Source organism: Aythya marila (assembly GCF_965140915.1).
Source record: "Aythya marila genome assembly, chromosome: 9".
NCBI lineage: Eukaryota > Metazoa > Chordata > Aves > Anseriformes > Anatidae > Aythya > Aythya marila.
The window spans coordinates 5,373,756-5,397,229 of record NC_139050.1 but is presented as its reverse complement, the minus strand read 5'-3'; the positions used below and the strand labels follow the sequence as shown (position 1 = coordinate 5,397,229).

The window sequence follows — 23,474 nt, the reverse complement described above, 5'->3', positions numbered from 1 at the left end:
AAAGAGGTAAAGTCTGCCTCGGAGCTGAAGTGACCACAGCAGGATATGACGCCAGGAGTGTTGTAAAGACTGTCTGTCCTTAAAGAAGGTACTATTGTGCGCGGCCTTTTATTTATAACTTGGTAAGTGCCAGCAAACTCGCCTCCTTTACACTCTGAAGTGCCAGCCCGGCTTTCCACAGCGCTCTTTATTTGCAATAGTCTATTCAGCAACTGTCACTCCCGAGCTTCAAGTTATTCAGGACCTTAATCAATCAAAAGGATGAGAATCGCTCAGGTTCCCCCTTTGAAACGGAGCGAACAATGTCGGCCGGGCCGCGGCTCCGCTTCCCCTCCGCCGGCCGCGGGGCGCGGGTCGGGGCCGGGGGCGGGCGCCAGCGACCCCCCCCCGGAGGGGAGGGCGGCGGGGCGGGGGAAAACGGGGAGCTGCCGGCCGGCCCCGCACCGCCCCGCAGCGCCCCGCAGCGCCCCGCAGCCCCCCGGCCTTTCCAAGCGCCTTGGGATGCGGAGGCGCAGCCCCTCCGCAGCGCGCAGCCCGGCGGAGCTCGCAGGGGACAGGGCTCGGGGACAGGTTGGTGCAGGAGCTGCGGGGACAGGGAAGCTCGTGTGGGGTCGGCACGGCGTCGCCGGCACCGAAACGTGGCCAAGGGGCGGCTGCGAGGCCCCAGCCCCGGCCCCGGCCCCGGTCCCGGCCCGCAGCAGCTGCGCGGGTTTCCAGGGGGATCCGCTCCGCCGCCCTCTGTCCTGCGTGTTCTCGGCGGAGGAGTATGGAAGAAGCAACTTAAATAAAAAAAAAATAATAATAAAAAAATAATAAATAAATTAAAAAAAAATGAAAAGCGAAGAAGAAAGAAAAGGAAAAAGAAAAAGAAAAGAAAAGGAAAAAGAAAAATGAAAAGGAAAAGAAGAAGGAAAAGGAAAGGGAAATGAAAAAAAGAAAAAGAAAAGAAAAGAAAAGAAAAGAAAAGAAAAGAAAAGAAAAGAAAAGAAAAGAAAAGAAAAGAAAAGAAAAGAAAAGAAAAGAAAAGAAAAGAAAAGAAAAGAAAAGAAAAGAAAAGAAAAGAAAAGAAAAGAAAAGAAAAAAGAAAAGAAAAAAGAAAAGAGAAAAACTCTTTAAGACACTTGGTGCCCGAGAAGCACAGGCAGCCGCGGGGAGCGCCGGGGCCCAGCAGCGTGGCGCAGCCCGGCGGGGAGCACGGCCCGTGGCGATGCCCACCCGCGGGGAGCGGCCGCGAGTGGGGGCGGCTCGGAGCCCCCGCAGGACGAGGAGGAGGAGCGGGGTCCCTCAGCCCCGGGGCTGCGAAGTCGCCGTGAGTCGCCTTTCGCTGTCATTCGGGCGTGCGTGGGGTGTGAGCGGGGTGTGTGTGTGCGTGTGTGTGTGTGTGCATGGGGTGTGTGCGTGGGGTGTGTGCGTGGGGGTCCCGGGCCTCGTCCTGCGCTGCCCCCCGACGGCTGCGCCTCCCGGGGCCGCAGACCCAGGCGGGGGCCGCCGCGGTACCGGGCGGAGCGGCCCCGTCCTCCCGCAGCGCCCGGTGGCGGTGCCCCGGCCGCCTGGCCCCGCTCCTCCGCCCCTCCTCGCCCCCACCCCGCATTGCCGTCCTTTAGGCCAGCAGAGATGATTTCACGCTTTGCCAGTGGAAATAGCTAAAAACGCTCCTGCTAATTACAGAGCCCTTCCAGGCCAGGTGCACTTTTAATTGGATTAGTGAGCGCTCTATATTAAACCTGCCGCACATCAAATGGACAGCGAAAATTAGAGCTATTAGGAACAGAGGCAATCATTTCGGAACGATAACGTTGCTGTTTTCTCCTCTATTAGAAATAAATCAATTACACTGTTTCCGGGTTTGCGCGCATACATTAATTTCTCCTAAGGACTCCGGAGGGGATCTTCGCATAACTGTGTCGTGGGGGGGGGCAGGGGAGAGGGCGTCGGGCTTCGGGGGTGGAAACGTTTGGGGGGGAATGGAAAGGAAAAAGGAAAAAGAAAAAAGGAAAAAGAAAGAAGGAAGAAGAAAAAAAAAAAACAAAAACAAAAGAACAAAAGAAAAAAAATAAAAAAGAAAAAGGAGGAGGGAGAAAGAGAAGAGAAGAGAAGAGAAGAGAAGAGAAGAGAAGAGAAGAGAAGAGAAGAGAAGAGAAGAGAAGAGAAGAGAAGAGAAGAGAAGAGAAGAGAAGAGAAGAGAAGAGAAGAGAAGAGAAGAGAAGAGAAGAGAAGAGAAATTAATTAAAGAAAAATTAAAGAAAACATAAAGAAAAAATAAAGAAAATTTAAAGAAAAATAAAGAAGTTAAAGGAATTAAAGAAAGAGAGAGAAAGAAAAAGTTATTTTATTTTCAGGCTGTTTTCGAGCACACGAGCGTGTAGGACCGCCCGTTACTTCTGGTTCGTGCTCCCCGCCGCCCTCACAACAAGCGCCCCGCACCACAGCCGGCCGGGGGCTGCGGACCCCCCTCCGCTGTCCCGGGGCCGTGTCCTCCCCCCCGGCTGGTGTCCCCCTCTCTCCCAGCACGGCCCCCCCTTCCCTCCTGCCCAGCGGGGTGCCGCGGGGCTCTGCGGGGTGCTGCGGGGCGGGGATGCTGCAGTTCAGCTCGGCTCGACCTCCTCAGCAGAGGGACCTCCGCACGTTGGGAAACGCCACCAAAAAAAGGCACAAACCAACCCAACAGCGACAACACCCAGGAACGTGACCGGGGAGCGGTCAGCAGCAGCGCCGTCCCCATTAATTGTTTTTTTTTTTTTTTTTTAATCCTTTTTTTTTTTTTGGTGGCAGAAACATAATACTATTTGGCGAAAAAAAAAAAAAAAAATTGCCAGCAAAGGGCCGGGGAGATTAACGTTTGGAAACTTATGAAATGTAATCTGCATATCCAATTGATTCCCAGCATATCAGTTGAAAGGCTAAAGATGCATATCTCCATGATGGATATTGCATTAATAGGCACATAAATAAAGGTTGAAAAGTCATCACCGAAAGCTTTGAATCTTTTTCCTCCGCTTTTATGTCCCGTGCGCACGCCTCAGCACCGGCTGAGGTTTTTTTTTTCCCCTTTCGAGTTCCGTTTTCATCAATTCACGGCCCCAGCGCCGGGCAGCACGAGAAGGGCTCGGCACCGGAGGATGCTCTGTGCAAGGATGGGGACGGGGCACAGGACCCCCCAAACACCCTGAGAAGCCCCGGGAACCACTGCGGAGCCCCAGGACAGGGCAGGGATCCCTTCACCACCTCCTCGCCCCCCTGGTCCCACCGGAACCGCCGGGACGCGATGCTGCGGGGGTGAGGACAGGGACAACCCCGGGGCTCAGAGGGAGCAGCCCGGCGGGGCTCGGCCGTGCTGGGGGGGCACACGGGGCAGGGGGCACCCCCGGAGCCCCTCGAGGCTCCCCTGAGGCCGGGAGAGGCGGAGGGCAGGGGCTGGTGGCCTCCTGCGGGGGTGGGAGAGAGGGAGGGAGGGAAGGAAGGAGGGAAGGAGAGAGGGAAGGAGGAAGGAAAGGAGAGAAGGAGAGGAGACAGGGAGGGAGGGAAGGAGGTCTCTCTCTGCCCCCCGGTGCCGCAGCAGCCCCGCACCCCCGGGCCGAGCGGCGGGGGGCACCCCTCGGCCCGGCCTCCCCCTTCGCTCACAGCCGCGTTTCAAAACGAAGCGGCTAATCCTCGTTAATTACTTGTGAAAACACCAGCAATGATTAATTCCAGCGGCATCGCGGCGGATTTCCACGGGGAGCCGTCCTGCAGTCCGAGGCCCTTCGGGTTTCGCGCACCGAAGGCTCGGCCCGGCCGAATGGGCTCGCACCGGGAGCCGGGGGGGGGACGAGGAGCCCGGTGTGACCCACGGCAGAGGAGGGAGAGCCCGGGCCTGCCGGCAGGCAGCGGACACAGGCAAACATCCAGCCTTGTCCCCAGGGGACTCCGGGGTCGTCCCCAGCCTCCGCGCCCTGCACCCAGCGCCACGGGGCCAGGGACTGACGGCGCGGGGGGAAAGCAGCGCTCCGAGCTCGGACAGTCAGTTCGGTCGTCGGTATCTCGGCCGCGGATAGAGGATTTCACCAGTTGTTCTTCTGGGGATGAACTGGATTGGGACCTGGAAAGAGAGAAAATGAAAGGGAGAGAGAGAATGGAAAAGAGGGAAAGAGTGAGAGAAAGAAGGAGAGGGGGAACAGGGAGAGGAAAAAAGAAAAGAAAAGAAAAGAAAAGAAAAGAAAAGAAAAGAAAAGAAAAGAAAAGAAAAGAAAAGAAAAGAAAAGAAAAGAAAAGAAAAGAAAAGAAAAGAAAAGAAAAGAAAAGAAAAGAAAAGAAAAGAAAAGAAAAGAAAAGAAAAGAAAAGAAAAGAAAAGAAAAAAGAAAAGAAAGATGGAAGAGAAGAGGAGAGGATAGTGGAAACGAAAGAATAAAGGAAAGGAAAAGAAGGGAAAGAGGAAAGAAAGGAACGGGGAAGAGAACGAGAAAGGAAAGGAAAGAGAAGGAGACGAGCACGAAGCAAGCCCGGCAGGAGGCAAAGCAGACCCCGGCGGGAGGGGAGCCGCCCGTGGGGCCGCGGGGGGCCGGGCCGGGCAGCAGCACCAGCAGCAGCATCACCACCACCAGCACCAGCGCCAGCACCAGCAGGGCCGATCCCGGGGGTGTCGGCACGGCCCCGTCCCCCTCCCCGCAGGATTTCTGCCCCCGGGCAAGGACCCGAGGGCTCCGCAGCCCCTGCTCGCGGCCCCAGGTAGGGCAGCGGGACCGGGGCCTCGGGGCTCGCTGCTGCCCCCCGAGCCTCCCCGACGGTGCCCCGGGGGGGGGACAGAGCCTGCCCGGCCCCCGGGGCCGGCGGGGAGAAGCGGGGCCAGCCCCCAGCACACAGAAGGGGTCGGGGGGCGAGGCGACCTTCTGGTACCTGGCATAGGACCTCGGAGGGCCGAACCGGAGGCTCTTCCCTCCCCCCCCCCCCAGAAGGAAACTCACAATGTGGACAGCAAGCCACAAGTACTGCTCATCGCCGAGTTTTCTACGCCGTAAAAAGTTTCATTATTTCCACATTAAAGGAAAGCAAATTTTGATTTGTATCTCGAGCATGTTTCTCAGGTTTCAGTCGTTAAAAAAAAAAAAAAAAAGAAGAAGAAGAAAAAAAAAAAAAAAAGAAAAAACGAAATAATTTTCTTGCTATTACTATTAATCAAACGGTTATAAAATAACGACCCGAATGGATTTGTTAGGGTGGAAGGCTAAACAACATAGAGGGAGGGTGGGGAAACTGCTTAGATCTGGACCTGTAAGGAGCTGAAATCTAAGATTTAGATTCCCTGATAACAAACAGGTAGGTTGGGGCATAAATTCAAATAAAGATGTCAAAAACTTCTAAGCTATTCTTCCCAAATTCTGTATTCCAGTGGGACTGATCAACCTCGCAGTATTTCAGCTTACTGTAAAAATCCCCTTAAACTAGCTGAGGTGTTTTTTAACTGAAGTTATTTGAAGAGATTACAGCCACCTCGATCCAAAATGTCACCACCCGAATCCAAAGCTAAAAGTAAGCCTGAGCCCAACTCGGGATCAGGGCTGTGAGGCCGGTGTCAGAAGTGTTTTTTTGGGGGCAGAGGAGATGTGTCCAACCGGATCCCAGTACTGCTCCTTCCTCACAGCACGAGCAGAGGTGTTTTGTGCTGCAGCGGTCAGAGATCCGTGTAGCTAAACACATCAGGTACCCACAGAAGCATCCCCCCGGACAATACATGCGTTTTGTTAAAGCAGCTGTGGCATTTCTTCCAAACACCTCAACCTCTACACGCACCCGGACCAAGGGAAAAAGCAGGGTAGGTCATGGGGCTGTCCAGCAGTACTACAAGCGAGCCACTGAATTTAAACACCCGTCAGAAACATTAGAAATCAGAGCCATGACAGACCTGTCACACAACCTGCTTCCTCGCCCCATTTGTAACACAACGAGAAACCTGCAGTGTTTGCGTACAGATACTGCAGGAGCTGCCTCTCACGTGGGTTAAGTGGTCAGAGGTTAATACCAGCAAAGATGCAAGTTTTCTTTGGCAATATAATATGTTAACAAAATCACCAACTTCCAGTGAGATTAAACCTATTTTCTAGAGCAGACAGGGACCTCGGAGCTGCAAAACATCCTTAGCACAGGGAAAAGGGGCAGTGAGTTCAGGAGGGTTTATGCATACACCAAGAACTCCCACATTAGGCAAACAATTCTCCTGTTTTTATTTCCAGTATCAGGCACTGGATATCATGTCCATAAACATCTCTCAGGCTGTGTTAGTATCAAATGCACTGCTTATCCCTGAGTCTGCAAGCAGAGCTGATTAATACCCATTTATCTGAATGATGTACACATTCATATCTAACTATAGGTTTCTTCAGCAGTTGTTAAATTTTGCCTGATGTGCACAACGCACTGATATAGGAAGGAGACTGTGCCAGCCCCAGACACAAGCAAGGGAGCTGCAGCAGCAGCTTGGGTTGCCATTCACAATTGCTGTTCCCCCAAGTGACCGCTCTCAGCACCAGGTCTCTGTATGGGACTGCACACCACTTTCCAGGGAAACTTGTAGCTCACGCACATCCAAAATTCCAGCTCTGCAGGAATTTTTTTTTTTCTTTTTTTTCTTTTTGTACACTCCCCAGTCTTGGCCAGTTGAAAAGTGCACCCACTCCAGTGGCAGTGTTCACTGAAACAGGATTTCAGCTATTAATTAGTTAATCCACGTGAAGTCTGTAGCTATATCTGTACTCCTAAGTGTGCTAACTCAGTGTGAAGACAATTCACTCTTTCTTCATTTGCAAAAGGTATCTTACACAAAGCATAATGCACAGCAAGCTACTTTGGGACTTAAGCCTTGACAACAAAGCTGAATCCCTGTGAACGGTGATTTGAGCTACAAAAGAAGAGCACTAAGGTAAGAAGCAACAGTGTTTCCATATGCACCTGTAATTTGCCAAATTTTAATAATGTGTTTTGTAGTGCAAGAAAAAGTAATTTTGTTTTGTTTTGTTTCTGAATTATGAACCCAGACAGGAATTCACTTCTCAGAGTAAGATGCTCTTTTGGATTCTCAGCCCGCATTACTATTACACAGCCTGATTTGCAAAAGATATTTTTGGAAAAAATCAGACTCTGTTGCCTCAACGCAGGCAAAAATAGAACCCCAACCACCAGTCACTTTTGGAAATTCAGGTCATCGATCTAACTTCCAGTGATGCATGCTTCGGTACCCACTGCTGGTAGCTCCCTTTTTATTATTTGTCTTTGTGGTACATTTCTAGTGACAGTACAGGACAGTAACTGCATCCCTTTTTGCATGATAAAGGAACACAAAAGTGGCTCTGTATGCAGGCCTTTTGACCAATCCAACTAGATAATCAAGGTTTTTATTCCTTCCATGCATTTACAAAACGCTCAAGTGTTTTTCTGTCAAGCCTGACTCTCATGAGATGATATCTGCTGGTAGGTAAATTAACACTGTATGATTACTTGCTACCTGTGGGCTAGTGATGCTGAAAGGAATATAATTTCTTCCCTGTGGTCACAGCGTTTATCAGAGACACCTTAAAATGAGAGAGCAGAAATAAAAAGTCCTACTCTTTAGCACGGATGGTGCTCGGTGCGTGTTAAGAACATAATGGTGCTTTAAAAAATTGAATTGGAAATTGAAAGAAGTTGCAATGCGGTGGTGACCGTGCTAGGACATCCCCTTACATCTGAAGGGGCAGAAGCTCCACTCTGCCCCTGAGGCTGTGTCACGTCGAGCCTTATCCCCTGCAGTGAGCCTGTGAGCACTCCTCAGCTGAGAAATCCCAGGTATGACGGAGAGGAGCATTTCCCAGGACTGAACTGCTGAACACCGAGTGTCAGCCACCCAGGTGCAGTGTCGGTGAGCTGAACTCTGCCCTTGTACCTGCTCTGCTCTGCCCCCTTGGACTGGCACCACCGCTGCCCAGCAGCACACTGCAGATCACCATCAGTGTAGCATTTAATCTGACCTCCCAGTCTGGAGTCCCGCGTGCTTCCCGTCCGGTGCAGGAACAGAGGGCTACCACGAGACAAAATTTCAGATCTATTGGCACCACTGGAAACTACAGCAATCTCTCAGAATTCATGCAGCCCGTGCACTCGCAGAGGTCAAACAATTCCTGGGAAAGCTTCAGGTCTTCATTTACTTTCCTGGTGCTCCCATGTACTGGCTGCAGCAGCTCCTGCCACAGGCCGTGCAACTCAGTTACATAGCAAAAAAAGAGTACAAGAAAAAACAAAACAAAACAGCTTGTATTTCCCATGGCTTTCCCCCATGGTGCTGTGGCATACCCTGCTTTCCCCCCGCGTGCCCCAGAGCACTGTTTTTCTGCTAGATGTGTGGATGGCGTAACTGATGCATACCCCTCCAGCTGCGTATCTCCACGCACTTCTTGAACGACCAGAAAAGCGTTCTGCCTAAAATAATTACAACAACAAAACACCACCAGTGACACGGTTTTTCTCTTTTCTGTATTTTACTCTTTTTTTGTTTTGTTTTCAAACTGAAACTTGAGCAAAGCTTGGCTTTGGACAAGCGATCTGTACACTCAGAGGAACCCAAAATACAAACATAATACTGGGATTCGAGAGATGTACACAATGCATGATTTTTTTTCTGACTGGTACTGTGATGTGGATCCAGATAAACGCTCCTGAAACCAGTGGAGTTTCCCAAAATTTGCATAAGTACAGAGAAGGATTTGGCATGTGGTCAGACTGTCCATTTTAATTTGGCTCTGAAATATTTTGAAATGTATGGGTAGGAACCTGATACGTAATATGACTGTTCAATTGTAAATAAGCCTGAAAATCCTGTTTAGGCCTGTGATCTTCAACTTTTTGTAATGTGCAAACCTCTAAACAATGTAAAGTTGACCCTCACATAAGAAATTTAAGGTTCTGGTGATTGATTTGCTTTTCTTACTTACCTTTTGCAGATCTTTTAGAAGTAGTCCACGGATCCCAGCTGAAACCATTGGTTTAGACAAAATGGCAAATACTGTTTACAGAGAAAAAAGGCAAAAATGGAGCTACGATATGGAAAGAAAAGAGAAAGATGGAGTATCGATTTCTTACTGTAATCAGTATTTAAGGGCCCAGCTACGTAACAGCTCCTGTTGTGACTGCAGCTCCTGTAAACACGGCCGGGTCGGCGTGAGCCCGCTCAGACACCTCTGGCAGCACGTCCATCGCACCCGGAGGGCCCCCAGGAGTCAGGCAGAGCAGGAACGAGCTCCAGCTGAGCTCCCCGAGCCCTGCCAGGCAGCTGCAGCATGTTTACAGGAGATGGAGTTAGAGCAGGCCAGCCTGAGCTGCTGGACGTGGGGCTCACCTGACTGCGCACAGAGGCCGGCACACACGCTGCGTTTGCAGTAGAAGCACGAGCAGGTAAATCGTAACTTGGTGCATATGATGTACACACGTACATATTCGAGATATTTATTTTTCTTAGAAAACATTGCCGCTGTTTATGTCCATTGATTTACATATATTTATTCTTACTACAGTATCATTTATAATAATACTTTCACTTCTATAGCACCTCCTCTTCAAGGTTCTCCAATTGCGTAAAAACTTTAATAAATAAAGCCTCACATCTTGCCTGTGAGGTAGGTCAACACTATTATCAAACTTTACAGATGCATTAACTGAAAACAGAGAGGTTAAGGCCAAAATTTTCAAATGCTTGTACCTGAAGTCAACCATCTAAATTCTCATTTAGATGCTTAAATAAAAGTCTCGTGGTTTTCTTTGGTGCAGAACATCCACAACTACTGCTGAAGTCAACAGGGGCTAATAGTCAGGCCTGATTTTAGGAGGCGTACCTTTTACACAGCCACCAGACACCTCCAAGTCTGAAAACACCGGTCTAAATACACAACCCACGGTCAGAGCCAGAATTGATCCCAGTGATTTATCTCCTCAGGGCCTTTTTATTATTAAATATAACTTTAAAAGGCTGGTGTGGATCTGGTAAATAAACGTGACACAAAAATCATATACTATTTCCACAAACTATGTCCATCATAGCAAAGGCTGTATAAATACCACTTTTTCTTTTTTTTTTTTTTTTTTTTTGAGGGGGAGAGGGGTCCACAGATTTGTGATAAGTAAGACTATGCACAGTACACATCACTTGTGCAGTCATAAAACACATCACACATCTTCACTTGCTGTCTTTACATGTCTACAGAGTAAATTCCTTTGCACTTGTGATAAATAGAAGTGGTCAAGTAAAGGTCTATTGAGAGGATACTTGTCAGAATTCATGCAGACAGCTTGCAAAATACACATACTAAAAGATCACTTTTGAAATTCTTGAATTGTTAAGCACGAAAATAATTACCTCATTCCAATACAGTACTGTGTAGAAACGTGGAATAAGCAGCAGCATCTTACTCCCCATGTAATAGATTATAACAACTAATTAAGTTAAAAAAATTCAGGCACCAAATGAATTATCCTGCAACACAGAATAGTACCTATATAGAGTGCTCTCCTTAATATACTACAAAATCAGTTGTATGGCAATATTTTTCATTTCATAGTGCGAGCGTCTCCCCGCGCTTCCCATACATCTCTGGCGTGCCAACCGCACAAAGCAAGAGCATTTTCTACTGGCCTTCACAGAAACTCGTAATACAGAAGAGAAACTTTCCACGAGGGGAAAAACACGGCCCCGTGACAGCCGCCTTGGCGGAAGGTAAGGGCTGGAGACGCGCCTTACGCTGCTGCATCCCACCTTTACAGCCACGCCGAACGTGCGTGTTTTAATGTGGGTTTCTCTCGCTGTATCAAACCGAAATCAAGGGGCCAGTGGAATAAGGGAAACATGGTTCTCTGCCACAGGAGCCTCCCAGCTCCGCGTTAGAGCTCCCTTACTTAAATCGTCTGCCGTAAACCGTTTCAAAGTGTGCAACGCAGCGCTTCAGCCTCCCACATTAAATGAGGACTTCAAGGAATTAAATAATAAAGCTTATTTTAAGCAACCAACAGAGGGCCCGGCGGCCTTCCAGTAAAATCCGAACACAACCGTGCACGGGGCGCCCGGGCTCAGCCTGGCCGAGCCCAAGCGCCCCTGGCACGGCTTCCCCGGGCGCTTCGCAGCCCGGTGCAGGGACAAGCAGCAGCAGCAGCAGCCCTGCTGCCAGCGGCGGCGAAGCATCCGAGCATCTTCCAGCTGGGGGCAACAGCAAGCCGGCGGCGCTCCGGCCTGCGGGAGCCGGGCGGCTACGAGTCGGTCCTGCGGGCCGGCCCCCTGCCCCGCGGGGCGCCGTCGGACGCGGCCCCGGCGGCGTTGGCGGCCGCCGCCTCGGGCCGGTACTTGAGCCAGCAGATGAGCCAGGTGACGACGACGGAGAAGAGGGCCAGGATGCTGGCGACCGACAGGCAGATGGGCCCCACGGGCGACGGCGAGGCCGAGGCGGCGGCGGGCTCGGCGCCGTACTGGTTGACGAAGATGAGGCCGGTGAAGAGCAGCACCACCATGGCGAGGAAGGAGACGACGACGCACACGCAGCCGGCGCTCAGCGCCGCCCGCTTGCAGCTCTGGCAGCTCTCGCAGCCGCCAACGCCGCCCGAGGAGCGCGGCCCGGCCCGGCTGGGGGCGGCGGGCGGCGGGGCCGGGGTCGGGGCCGGGGCGGCCGCCGGCTCCCGGGCGCGGTGCGGGCGGCGGGGCGGCAGCGGGGGCAGGCGGTCCTGGGGCAGCGGGTCGCGGGCCCGCAGCTGCGGCGGGCAGGCGGCGGCCAGCTTGGTGTTGACGGGCAGGCCGTGGACGCGGTGCTCGGGCAGCGCCGTGCGGTGGCGGCACAGCGGGCAGGCGAGGGAGCCACCGGCACCGCCACCGCCACCGCCACCGGCACCGGCACCGGCACCCGCCCGCCCCGCCGGTCCCTGCTCGGCGGCGGCCGGGGGCTGCTGGGCGGCCCGCAGGTGCAGCTGGCTCAGGCACTCCTGGCAGAAGGTGTGCAGGCACTCCAGCAGCTTGGGCGCCCGCCGCTCCAGGTCGAAGTAGTTGTAGCAGATCTTGCACTCGTAGTCCTCGTAGCTGGGGGGGGCGGCCGCCGCCGCCGCTTCATCCTCCTGCCGCCCGCCGCGCCCGCCGCCGCCCTTCTTCTGCGCCGGCTCGGCCATAACATGTCGCCGGGGGGGCCCGGAGCGCCGCGGAATAGCGGGGGAGCCCCCGGCGGGCGGGCGGCAGCCGCCGCCTCCTGGCCGCGCCCGCGGGCTGCGGAGAGCCCGGTGCGGGTGGGCGAGGGGCGGGGAGGGGCGGGCGGGGCCGCGCCGGGGCCGCGCTGCCGCCGGGGGCCGCGGGGGGGCGGCCGGAGCGCGCTGCCCGCCCCCGGGGCCGCCCCCGGCTGCACCCTGCAGCAAAGGGTTTAATGAGGTCCAGGTATGTCGGCGGTGGGGCTGCTCCAGTCTTTGGCGTTCCGAGGTTTGTTATCGGAGCTGTATCTGCCTCCAGGTCAGCCGAAACCCCGCCTAATAAGGGTAGGAAAGTCAGCGCTGGGAAAGCTTCCTGTATCTCAGGCATGGAAAACACACAGGAGAAATGGCAAAGCTGAGCGTAACTGAAAAATAAAAATGCTAGGGGTGAAATTAGGATGAGCTTTACTTTTTTTTTTTTTTTTTTTTTTTTAATAAAACTTAAGAATGAGAAAAACTTGTGTTTTTTTTGTCGTGGGAACTAACTCCATCACACCCAAGCAAGGTTATCATGTGGCACAAGGTCCTAGCGAAGACTTAATGGAAGGTGGAAGCAGGATGGAGAATTGTGACAGAATTGTCCCCGTCCCAGCAAGTGGTGAGCTACTGCTGTTGTCTGCAGAAGGATGCAGCTCACATTTACCTGCTTGGATGGCCAGTGGTTCCTGTGCTGCCTGTCCTGACCCTTTGGCACAACCAAACGCCATCCCGTTTTCTGTTATTTTTTCTGCTGGACCAGCTCCGCAGAGCGGGTTGCTGCTGCCTGGTTGCGCAAGGTCTGCAGCCAGCACAAGGAGAAACCCTGGTGGCTGTGGTCAGGAGAGGAAACAAGGCTGGGACCACAGTGGCTGTGATTTACGTACCCTTACCTTGCTGTGGAACAAAACCACTAATGATTTCAGCCCTCCCATCAGCCCAGCGCCGTGCCACCTGCATATCAGGACAGCACAGTCCGGAGCAAGGCTTGTGTGCGAGCTGCCTGCCCACATCTGCTGGCAGCCTTCCCGGTGAGAGCGCGCAGCTTTGGTGGGCAGGCTGCTGATCCCACAGACGTGGGCTCCATCACCCATGTTCCCAGGGAGCTTGGCCTCCATCCCGGCTGGATTCTTCCCTTGTCCAGGCCCGTTGTTCTCTCCAGGTGGAGGAACTGGCCAATGAGTATGGGTAAACATTTCCATAGGCCTTTCATTAAACGTCTTGTGGGCCGGAATCAAAGAGAGCAGAAATGTCTCCAGATTTTGGAAGAGTTACTGCAGTTCTCAAGGTCCAGATGTACTCTCTCCTTTAGTTGCTTAAATTGCAATTAGCATGTGTCTTCTGGACTGTCAGCTTGGAGGGCCTGTTCTTTAATGGAAAAGTTGTATTGGTTATTGTAAAAAAACAAAACTGAACTGCAGCTGAGCCGAATCTGAGGGCTGACTTTTGGCTGAACCAGTTTCTGTGCCTTTGGATGTTATTCAGCAGAGGTTGTGTTATGAGTTCTGAGCAAAAGTGGCAAACAAGCCTTATGAAATACACATTTTTCCACTTAAAATAATCATCCTGCAGCTGGTAAGAATTGATTTTTTAGCATTTTAAATATTGTGCCTGATTTACCCAGTTCAGCATGCCAGTTCTGCGCCGGTGTAAGCCTTGATCCCAGAGGAGTTGTAGCAGTGAGAAGTGAACTCACTGATGAGCCAAGCCCCAGATGTCGCAGAAGAATCCTCACGTTGGTCACAAGGAGTGTACTGGCATGCATCTCTCGCTTAGCAATAGAGCTTTGTTTAGCTGATTTAATTCTCCAGAATTTCTGTGTTACTGTACAACAAGTATGTTTAATGAAACTAGACATCTTGCTTTTTATTTGTAGGTAGGAAGGATGTTACCTCTGATGCATTCATAAGACAGGAGTGGATCGGATTGCAGCCCATTCAAGGTAAAAATGCTGCAAATCCCTTTTTGATGCCCATGTTTTCCATACATTTCAGCAATGAAGTGGTTTGTAAAGGACTGATGCAAAGATCACTGAAGTCACACAGCTCTTTGTTCAGTCCTTGTGGTTTAATTTGGCATCATGGTTGACAACAGAAGCTTTTTGCCAATATTTTAAGATCAAGAGTGTTTTACTTTATAAAAGTCTGCTTATTGTATGAGTTTCTAGAGTGCATTATGTAACTAAGGCTAGAGCACATTTGGTAAATATTTAGAAGAGAACTGTCTTGCTTTTCATCCTTGTACTCAAATTCATTTACCCAGGTTTCCTCCTCCAGCCCCATTTCCACTCACCTCTCAGGGGCAGCAGAAGCTGCACATTACATTTATGCCCTCAAATTGGATTGTGGGATGCTGCAACATCATCTTCTGATTTCTTCACGTTAACATTTTATTTCATATAATGTATTTCTGAATAATTTATAATTAAAGTGCTTTTTTTTTACCTTTTCTGTCCTGGAACTACTTGAGCAGCTATTGCACGCGTGGTTTATTGCATTCAGTACAGAAGGGAATGTTAATTTCCAATAGTATTTGTGTGCCATTTTGGGGAGCTGAGAAAGGAAAGAGAAAGGATTATGGTTATGAGCAATGCCACATCAGAGCAACGTGTGTTGTTCTCTTAATGCATATGGTATGAATGATACAGAGGTAAATGGATGCACAGGTACCATATTTGACACCCCTCTTCTCTCCAAAACCCTCTTTGTTGTGTTGTAGTTGCTAAATAGGGTCCTGTGTTGGTTGCCTCAAGCAACGAGGAATGTGTGAAAGATCCCAGATTTTCTGAAAGTGAAGCTGCCTCTTCCTGCAAAGTGAGAAAGGCCAGGAGCTGACATTGTGTCTCCTTTGCGAGCCCTGACAAAACTCTGGCGCGTTTGCAATAAAAGGGTGAGGGACGTGGGCTTTCAGCTGGGAACGAACACATCAGACACCATTTCTGACTATTCCCACCCGTATGTTTTCCACATCCCTGTGTTTTCTGCGTGTCACAAACAGGCCGCCGCATGGTGAGGTTTGATTAAGACAAGATGAAGAAGCATTTAAAACTAGGGGGGGGTATGTCCATTAGTGCAATATCCTTCTCAAGTAGCCTGGGTTGAACGGCAGCAAGGATCATCACTAAACTGGGAGACTAGAGGAGATGGGGCATTTGGGGATGAGGCACATCATGCCTCACATAGCACCTTGGGACTTATGTTACCTACAGCTTAGGGCTCTCCTGGCCACGTTAAAGCACCCACATTTGAAAATACTGCTAAAACGAATAATTACCACTAATAGTGGGTAGTGTGAATAGCAGCATGGCTACTTGCTGTTGGGCAGTGACTTCCTGCTACCCAAATTGTCCTTGCGTTCTACTGAGACAGAAAAGCTATTTCTGTGCGGAACCACTTAAAAAGATTATGTAGTGCTTTGGGAACTTTATTTGCAATACACAATACCGATTTCAGATACAGCACATCATTGGCATTGAGTTGAAGTAAGGATGGTTATCTTCAAAATAAAGTCCCCATCCAGTCAAGTTGGTAAGCATTTTCTCATCAGCTTCAAAGGGGACAAATTTTTATCCTTAGTAATGACAGGGACACATTTTTTTTTAACACAGCTTTTTAAAACTGCTATTGCCCAGACCACAATATTATGTATATGTGCTTAAATCAATTTTATTCAGAATGAGAAACAGATGAAGGATTTGGAGATTTTTGCATTCATACTATTGCATCAGTTCAGATAATAAAATTGTGTATTCTTTTTTGTTAGGAGTTTCTTATATTTTTAACACATAGGAGTTTCTTATTTTTTTTTTAGACAAACTTTAACATCTCACAGGAAATACCAGATTTAAAATTCACATGATGTGAACCTAAAACTGGATCTATTGCTAGCTGGAACCTAAGGGGCCATTTCTATCAATTTCTCTGGGCTTGAGGTTTGTTTCAGTTTTCCATTGTAGATATATCCCAGGTTTATGCTCGAGAAGCTCCTTTGTTGGCAGGGGAGAAGACACTTCATAGGTTCACCCGAGCTTCCTCTAAGGTAGCTTGTGAGAGGTAGCTTGCAGAGCAGCAGGAGCTCTGAGTTCCAAGTGTTAGGGATACATTAGGAACAACCACAGACCACAACACAAAGCCTAATTTTTCTCCTGTGTACATCAGCAGCATGTTCACTGTGTGTGCTTCTGGTGCTCTTTCTCTAGGAAGGCATCTAGGGCAGCAAATGTTCAGGAAGAGCAGGGAAGAGGAGGGACTGGGAAGAGCTTCCAGGGGAAGGGGAGCAAGTGGTCTGAGACCCCACGGCCTGAGGAAGAGGCAGCTCAGAGGGATGCAATAGCTGTCTGGTTGTCTCTGCTCGACCAGCCAAGCAGCTCAGACACAGCGAATGAATCTCCGGCATTAAAAGGGCTGCAGACTGCCAAAAGGGCTGCTGCCAACTTTTAAACCGGCACCGCCAAGGGTGCCTGTAACTCTAGAGGGAAGGGGATATCTGATTTGTTCCTTGGCATACTTTTGCTGTATATTCTGTTATGCTGGCCCACTCATTTTCATAATATTGGAAAGGAAGATGAGAAGCTAGCTTCTAATGGGTTGATTAGATATTAAATATTTTGGAACAAAAAAGGCCAGCAACTGGGATGTCTTTCTGATGGGGGTGAGAACTCAGGATGTTCGATCTGGAGAGAAAGCCCTCCAATTAGCTGAAAATGCAGTTCTAGCTGAGTCAAGAAAGAGATTCCTTTATCCCAATTTGAAATCTAAATTACTTTAATTGAGGAGTATATGGTTCCTGAGTTTTATGAGTAGGAATAATTGCAAATGAATTCAATTGCAATTTTTTTTTTTTTTTTGGTACACAATTGTTTTTCCCACAAAAATGTGGACTAAATTTGTACTCCCACTAGTGAGTGCCAATTTGGAAAAATTCCACTGAGTTCATTGCAGCTACCCTACTTGCACCTTCCTTTGTGAGTACAGAATCAGGCTCTGCGTGCATAATTTTTCCACTTTTAGACCTGAGGGAATATAATCGGGAGCCAGGCTGAGGTCCTATTCCAGATTGAGTCTTTCATATGCAGATTATAAAATCACTGAAAAACAAGCTTGGTTTGGCAGTTACTTTAAAAGAGACCTTGGGTGATTTTATCAACAGCAGAAGACGCAATTCATTCTTCATGCTAGGAATCACCGTATATCTCATTCTGGGAGATGGGATCTGTACTGACTTTTTCACGGTGAGGGAAAAATACCGTATTTGGGAGATTTCTTGGGGCCACTTCAGGTCTCTGGAAGTTCTTCCGCCCTCAGAAACCTCGTCCCATAATCTCAGAGACATGTTTTTGCACAATTTATTTAGATCAATATTTTTGTTTTATTTATTTCGATAGTCTTGTCTCATGTCTCTGACTGTCTGAAGCTTCAAATGAGATTTCAGAAGCTCATCCAAAGTTTCTATATTAGTTCTATTAGAAGCACGGACTTTGAGTTAGCAGTGTGGGTCAGGTTTGTAGATGCCAAGGCAGGAAAGCACACAAGGATTGCATCTTTGCTCGGCTCTTGCACTGCTAGAGACCTCGTAACCATGAAGGAGGGGAGTTAAAACACGATTTTCTCTTCAGCCAGTGCCAGGAAAGCTGCTGACCAGATGGATGATCCATGAGGGATGTGAACAATGGTAGTTAAATGCTCAGGAGTTGCTACCATTGTCTTTCAAAAGAATGTGTATTCCCCAAATGAGAACAAGTAAATAGAGATAACTATTTACTGGGCACGCATGAAAAACAATGAGGGAATGGCTGAAGTCTTGTTCTCAGATTATTTTGTGGGTCAGGAAAGTAAAGCAGTGCCTTACGAGTAGTAAGGTCCAGCGTGCCAGATACAGCTCTGGGTATTCAGGAACACTAAAGGCTTAGCCCAGCTACACCACAACTCTCCCCTGCAAAAATATACTGACAATACCTGCCATTTGGTGGTATTTTGATGCATCTCAACAGCAAAGCATCTGCGTTAAGAGTGAGGCACGGGAGAAAATCATTTCTGTGGTGAGTTACGTGGGGTGATGGAGCTGCCCAGGCCAGCTGCCTCCTCAGTGCTGTCCCCACAGAGAGGCCAGTGTGGGCATGAGAGCCCCATATTTCTGTCTCTCCTTTGGGTCCCTTTTCCTTCCTCCCTTCTCCAGTCTGAGGACGTTGCACCCTGCTTCAGAAGGTGCCTGATGCTCAGGAAACACACAGGTTTGTGCCATGGTTTACGCTTCTTGCAGTGCTTGGGCCAGGCCTGCCTGACACAGGCAGTAAAAGTGCTGCTCTGGGATGGTGCAGATCGCCTTAACGTCACCTGAAACAAAGGCAAACGCTGTCAGACTGCCTAATGGCTGTTTCTATCCACTATCCCATAAGAGATGTACATATATATCCCTCTTGGTGTACTGCCAGTCAATCAGCGTTAAAAAGTTGACATATGGGTGTGGGATTTTTTGCTGTCTTTAAAATAGGAGCAATGACATTAAGGTTTGTCATGTAAATAGTAGAAATAAAGCAAAAAACCCAAGAGCTATTTATGGTTTTAGGATGGCATCTGCAGGGTGGGTGGCAGTAGAATGAAAAGCAGAGAATCTCAAGGCTCTCTGTAGCTGAATGAAAAGACTGAACATACATTTTTGGTGGTTTAAGAAGCGGTGGTTACCCTAGGTTCATGCATACAAGCAAAATAAACCCTATGAACTAACGTGCTGTCAGTAGAAGATTTTCAGAAGGGATTAGTGTTAGGCACTGCACATTTATAAAGCTCTAACTAAAATATGAAGATATACTTAGTTTACAACTGACTGCAAAAAATCAGGGAAGAAAATTGAGCAGAGGGAGAAAAATGAGCCAAAGTAAAAGAAATCAGTAGCCCAGACAGTCTGCAGGTTCCCTCCTTCTTATAGGGTAGAAAAACGGACCAAAACATTTGCCAAAAACAGAGGTTTTGTACCACAGCAGAATGGATTCAGTTCTGATGTCCAGGTTATCATGCAGTGGCAATGCCCAGCTCCGTGCTGCATACACAGAGCTTAGGGGAAAGAGAACAGCTCCCAGCCTGTTGCATTCCTAACAAATGCTTGGTAGCAGTGACTCATGCCACTGATAAACACTTAGAAAACATCATGCTGCAGCTTCAGGAATGGTGGCTGAGGTTTCCTACATGTAAGGGGCCACTGAAGAGAAACTATGAAGCTGCCTGGGGGAATGGGACCTGGCTTTTAAATCCTCGGCTCTGAACAGGACAGAGAACCACGGAGCAATGTGCGGCGCACAGAGGGCTCTGGCAGTGGTCTCTGCTGGGGCAGGATAAACCAGTGCTGCCCAGCACCAGTGGGTATCAATTTCTTCTCCTCTGGGAAGATGATGTGATTAACACCAACCTTTCCTTCAGTTTTCGCTCAGTTTTGTATGTGCTGGCTGTGAGGGCATCCATCAGCAGCCAGCAGTTTAGAGAAAACATGCTCTGTTTGTGCACAGGGGCGCCAAGCAAAGCCGACCTTTTCAAGAATAATGGCTTGCTTGAAAGACAGGGAAGTTGTAAAAAGAAGGGCGTTACACCGCGTTCGGTAATAATCACTCAAGAACTGTCATGTTGTCACCATTTCTTCATCTGCTGAGCGAGAGTTTGTTCAAGATAGCGTGCTAAGAGATTTCGGGGAGCAAAACAAGCAAACAGAAAGCCTGTTTGTTCAGCTGACCTCTTTCAGCAGAGACCGCCTCTCTGCAGGGCAGCTGCCCCACGAGACTGGCTGTTTTGGGGAATCCATTTGTTGTGATCTAGGAGCCCCTCCGTGCTCCAGGCAGATGGCTTTACGTGGCGTCGGTGAGAGCTGCCAGGAACTCTTCCCCTGGTTTCACGTACATCGAGGCAAAACTCAGCCCAGAGAGAGAGGAGTTTTCACCAGTTTAGGCCTGGGCTCTTGTTGAGACAATTTCTCCAGAGGGCTGAGATGGAATTGCGAATGAAACCAATGCAACTCTATTGATAGTCAAGGTTTTAAAGATTCTTAGGGGTTACGTTAGTTATGTAAACACAGTGTTATTAAATTCTGTTTTGTCATCATTTTCCCCAAACACTGAAACAGCCAAGGTGTGGGATAAGCCTACAAATAACTAGAAATGTTGAGAACACCTCCAGGAATTTCACAGTAGAGATGCATGCAATTGAAGTGTCCAAATGGTATGGTGCAGAATAATTATTTAAATGACATGCTAATCATTGCTGGAAATTAGCAATACCATTTCAAGCAATGCAAATCATATGCAATTACATAGCATTATCTGGTTACTTACACTGCAAACAGAAAAGTTAATTATTCCTACCCAAAACAGCAGCAGAAGCTTCAGCACATTCTCCTTCGTGCAGCTTTTGGAGATGCTTTCATCTTTCCAAGTTCTGAAATTCACTTTTCTTTTTGAAGAAAAGAAAATTCTCTAAAACTCTACATTCTCTAAAACTGGAAAGATGACCATAAGGATTTAATACGAAAATTTTATGAACGTTATAAAAACAAGGGTCGGCAATTCCATTTTTTTCTGTGCCTAAACTTCCAGGAGCTGATGAGCAGTTTGGACCTTACAGGAGCGATATATTTAGCACACACAACACCGTGTGCTGCTGGAGCTTCACATTTTTGAGACCATCTGTGCAAAGACAATTGGCTGCATGTTCAGGGCACTGAAGGCTGCTGATGTATCAGAAACATGTTCCGATCTTGCCGTGCTGCTCAGCTAAGCTAACGAAGAAGGTACTTGTGTAGAAAACGCTTTTTCAAAGCCAGAAAAGCCATGCAAAACAGGCAGGCTTGAAACTCATTACATGTGTGTGGACTTCTGTTGTGCTTAATCGAGCTGGTTTTGTGTTATCCCCTCTCAAATGGAGATCAAAGCTGGGAGAGATCCAGTGGGAACAGTGCCTGTCCTGGGCTTCACATGGCAGACACATAGCCGCTCCTGCTGCTGCAGAGCAAAGCCTGCTGAAGCTTCATGTTTCATGTTTTTTATTGACCTACGTTGCAAAAGGGTTTTTTTGTTTGCTTTGTTTTGTTTTTTTCTTTTTTCCCTCAGAAACCTTCTTTAAATAGAATTTTATTTGTACTTTGATATGCATTAAATCAAAAGTGAAGGATTGAAGTGCTGTGAAAACCACAGTGGGGTGGTTTCTAAGGGCACACTGAACAGCACTTTGCCATCTCTGCAGCTTACTTCACAATCTTTGCTTCTTCCAGATAAACTGAGAAAGCTCCAGCTTGTTCCCCGTGAGGTTGGTGGGTGGTCGGGTCTGACATGCAGTAGAAGAGTCACCTATCCAAAATAATTTGTTCAGTAACGTGTCAACTAAATAAAAAAGAAATTGCAGGAAACTTCTAAAAAGGGTATTAAAAGTATACAATTTTTAACAGTTTCCTTAGCAGTATGAAGAGTGAAAAATGCAAATTACCAAAAAACAGTGAAGGAAGATGAAAGCGAGCTGGGCTCTGAAGTATATGGAGAAAATGACTGAGGATAAAGAAGAGATACAGGATGATGCTGGTGAAGAAAACGTGGCCAACACCTCCTTAAAGACAATGTGCCGTGATGCCAATGCATCATTGGGATTTCGTTCTTCAGTGCATGGCCAAAGGAGCCTGCAAATGGTGTAGCGGAGGCATTGCAGCCCAGCGGTGAGCAATATGGGTGCTGAGTGTGCTGGTGTCCACACCATTTCCCCCCTCGCCGTCTGCCTTGGTGAAGCACGGACATGGCATACGTGGGCACAAGGACAACCTGCTGCCACCTGACAGGGCTGAGGTGCTGCCCTTCAGGGTGAAGCATGGTTGCTGGCTGCGTTTGCTCCTTCAGCCCCATTTCCTCAGCCTACGAGTCAAAACAAGACTCGTCTGACTGTCAGGGCTGCAAACAGGCTGGCATCTGAACGTGGAGCTGCGTTCTTATGGCAGCATTATCCTCCCCCGGTCGTGGAATTTGTGCCTAGCTCTCAGCTTTGTTGATGCTGGAGGCAAAATGATACGCTGGCACGACAGCGACACGAGTTGTTGTTAAGGAAATGCTTTCGGTGCAAGGCACTATTTTCAGCTTACTGAAAAGTTACCCTTTGTTTTCTCATTTTGTGTGCTCAGCCCAGAGGTGAATTTCCTCCCCCATGAAAATGGCGCTGAGTGCTGACCAGCTGCTGGAGTGATGTTTTGGCCTGAGATGAGGGAGTTTCACTGGTTAAAACTTTTAGCATGTTCTTTGCAGCCGGTCCTTTTACATACTCTCAGAGAGCTACATAGCTCGTCCTTTGCAGTGGTCCTGCTTCCACTGCTTTTACAGAAAACTGCAATTTGAAATGCCAGAAAACCTGCATGGGGCATACAGAGAGTGGGATGGGCACTTCCTGAAGATTTCTATGTTTCGTTTTCTTGTTTTCACCTTTCAAGGAGCCAAATCCCGAATGTTTTTATTGGCAGTCAGAGATAATGTGAGGCAGGTCTCAGGAAAAGGGTATTAGAGCCTTGCTCTGTAAGAGGAACATCAAGAGGAATGATTCACACTCTTGCTTTGAACAAGAACAAACAAGTTGTTCCCTGAGCAGTGCCAGTGACAAAACAAGCTTCCTATAGATGTGTATTCCAAGTTACTACGAGCTTTCCACTGCAACTGTCACTTTTGTGCTCTCAGTTCTCTCACCAAACCCTCCATCGTCCCCGTGGCCCTCCACATTTACTCTGTGGCCCTTCTTGTGATCCCACAATCTGCCCTGCAAGCATCCCTGTGTCCCTGGAAATAAGTGACCTGCATGGGGCCACCCAGTGGCCTGCACCATGTCATTTCTCTGGCTCCAGCCTTTTGTCACTGAGGCTACCCCAGGGACACGCGGGGGTAAGGCTGTGCACAGTACTGCCTCTGCTAAAATAATCTGTGTTGGTGGAAGTAATCTGCTGCCGTCATCTAATGCCACAGGTGTCCTAAGGTGCAGCCAGGAAGATGGTAAATTCCTGAAGGCACATCCCTCCTTGGTGTTTGCGGAGGCCTCAGTGAACAGAAAATTAACCAAGAGCTGGAAATCATAGAACCATTAGGGTTGGAAAAGAGCTCCAAGACTGCCTGGTCCAACTGTCCCCCTGCCACCAGTGTCAACCACTAAACCCTGTCCCCAAGCACCACATCCACCCTTTCCTTGAACACCCCCAGGGACAGTGACACCACCACCTCCCTGGGCACCCCGTCCCTGTGCCTGACTGCTCTGTGAGCAGAAACGTCTCCTCACTGACAACCTGC

The 23,474-nt window shown here is 49.0% G+C and overlaps 1 protein-coding gene across 1 annotated transcript; it reads right to left on the bottom strand.

Moving 5' to 3' along the window:
• Positions 1 to 10,899: 10,899 nt before the first annotated feature.
• RNF228 (ring finger protein 228) lies at positions 10,900 to 12,161 on the bottom strand. Its single transcript, XM_082767564.1, has one exon. It carries the CDS (start codon positions 12,140 to 12,142, stop codon positions 11,240 to 11,242), a length of 903 nt encoding a protein of 300 aa, XP_082623690.1. The 5' UTR covers positions 12,143 to 12,161; the 3' UTR covers positions 10,900 to 11,239.
• Positions 12,162 to 23,474: the final 11,313 nt, after the last annotated feature.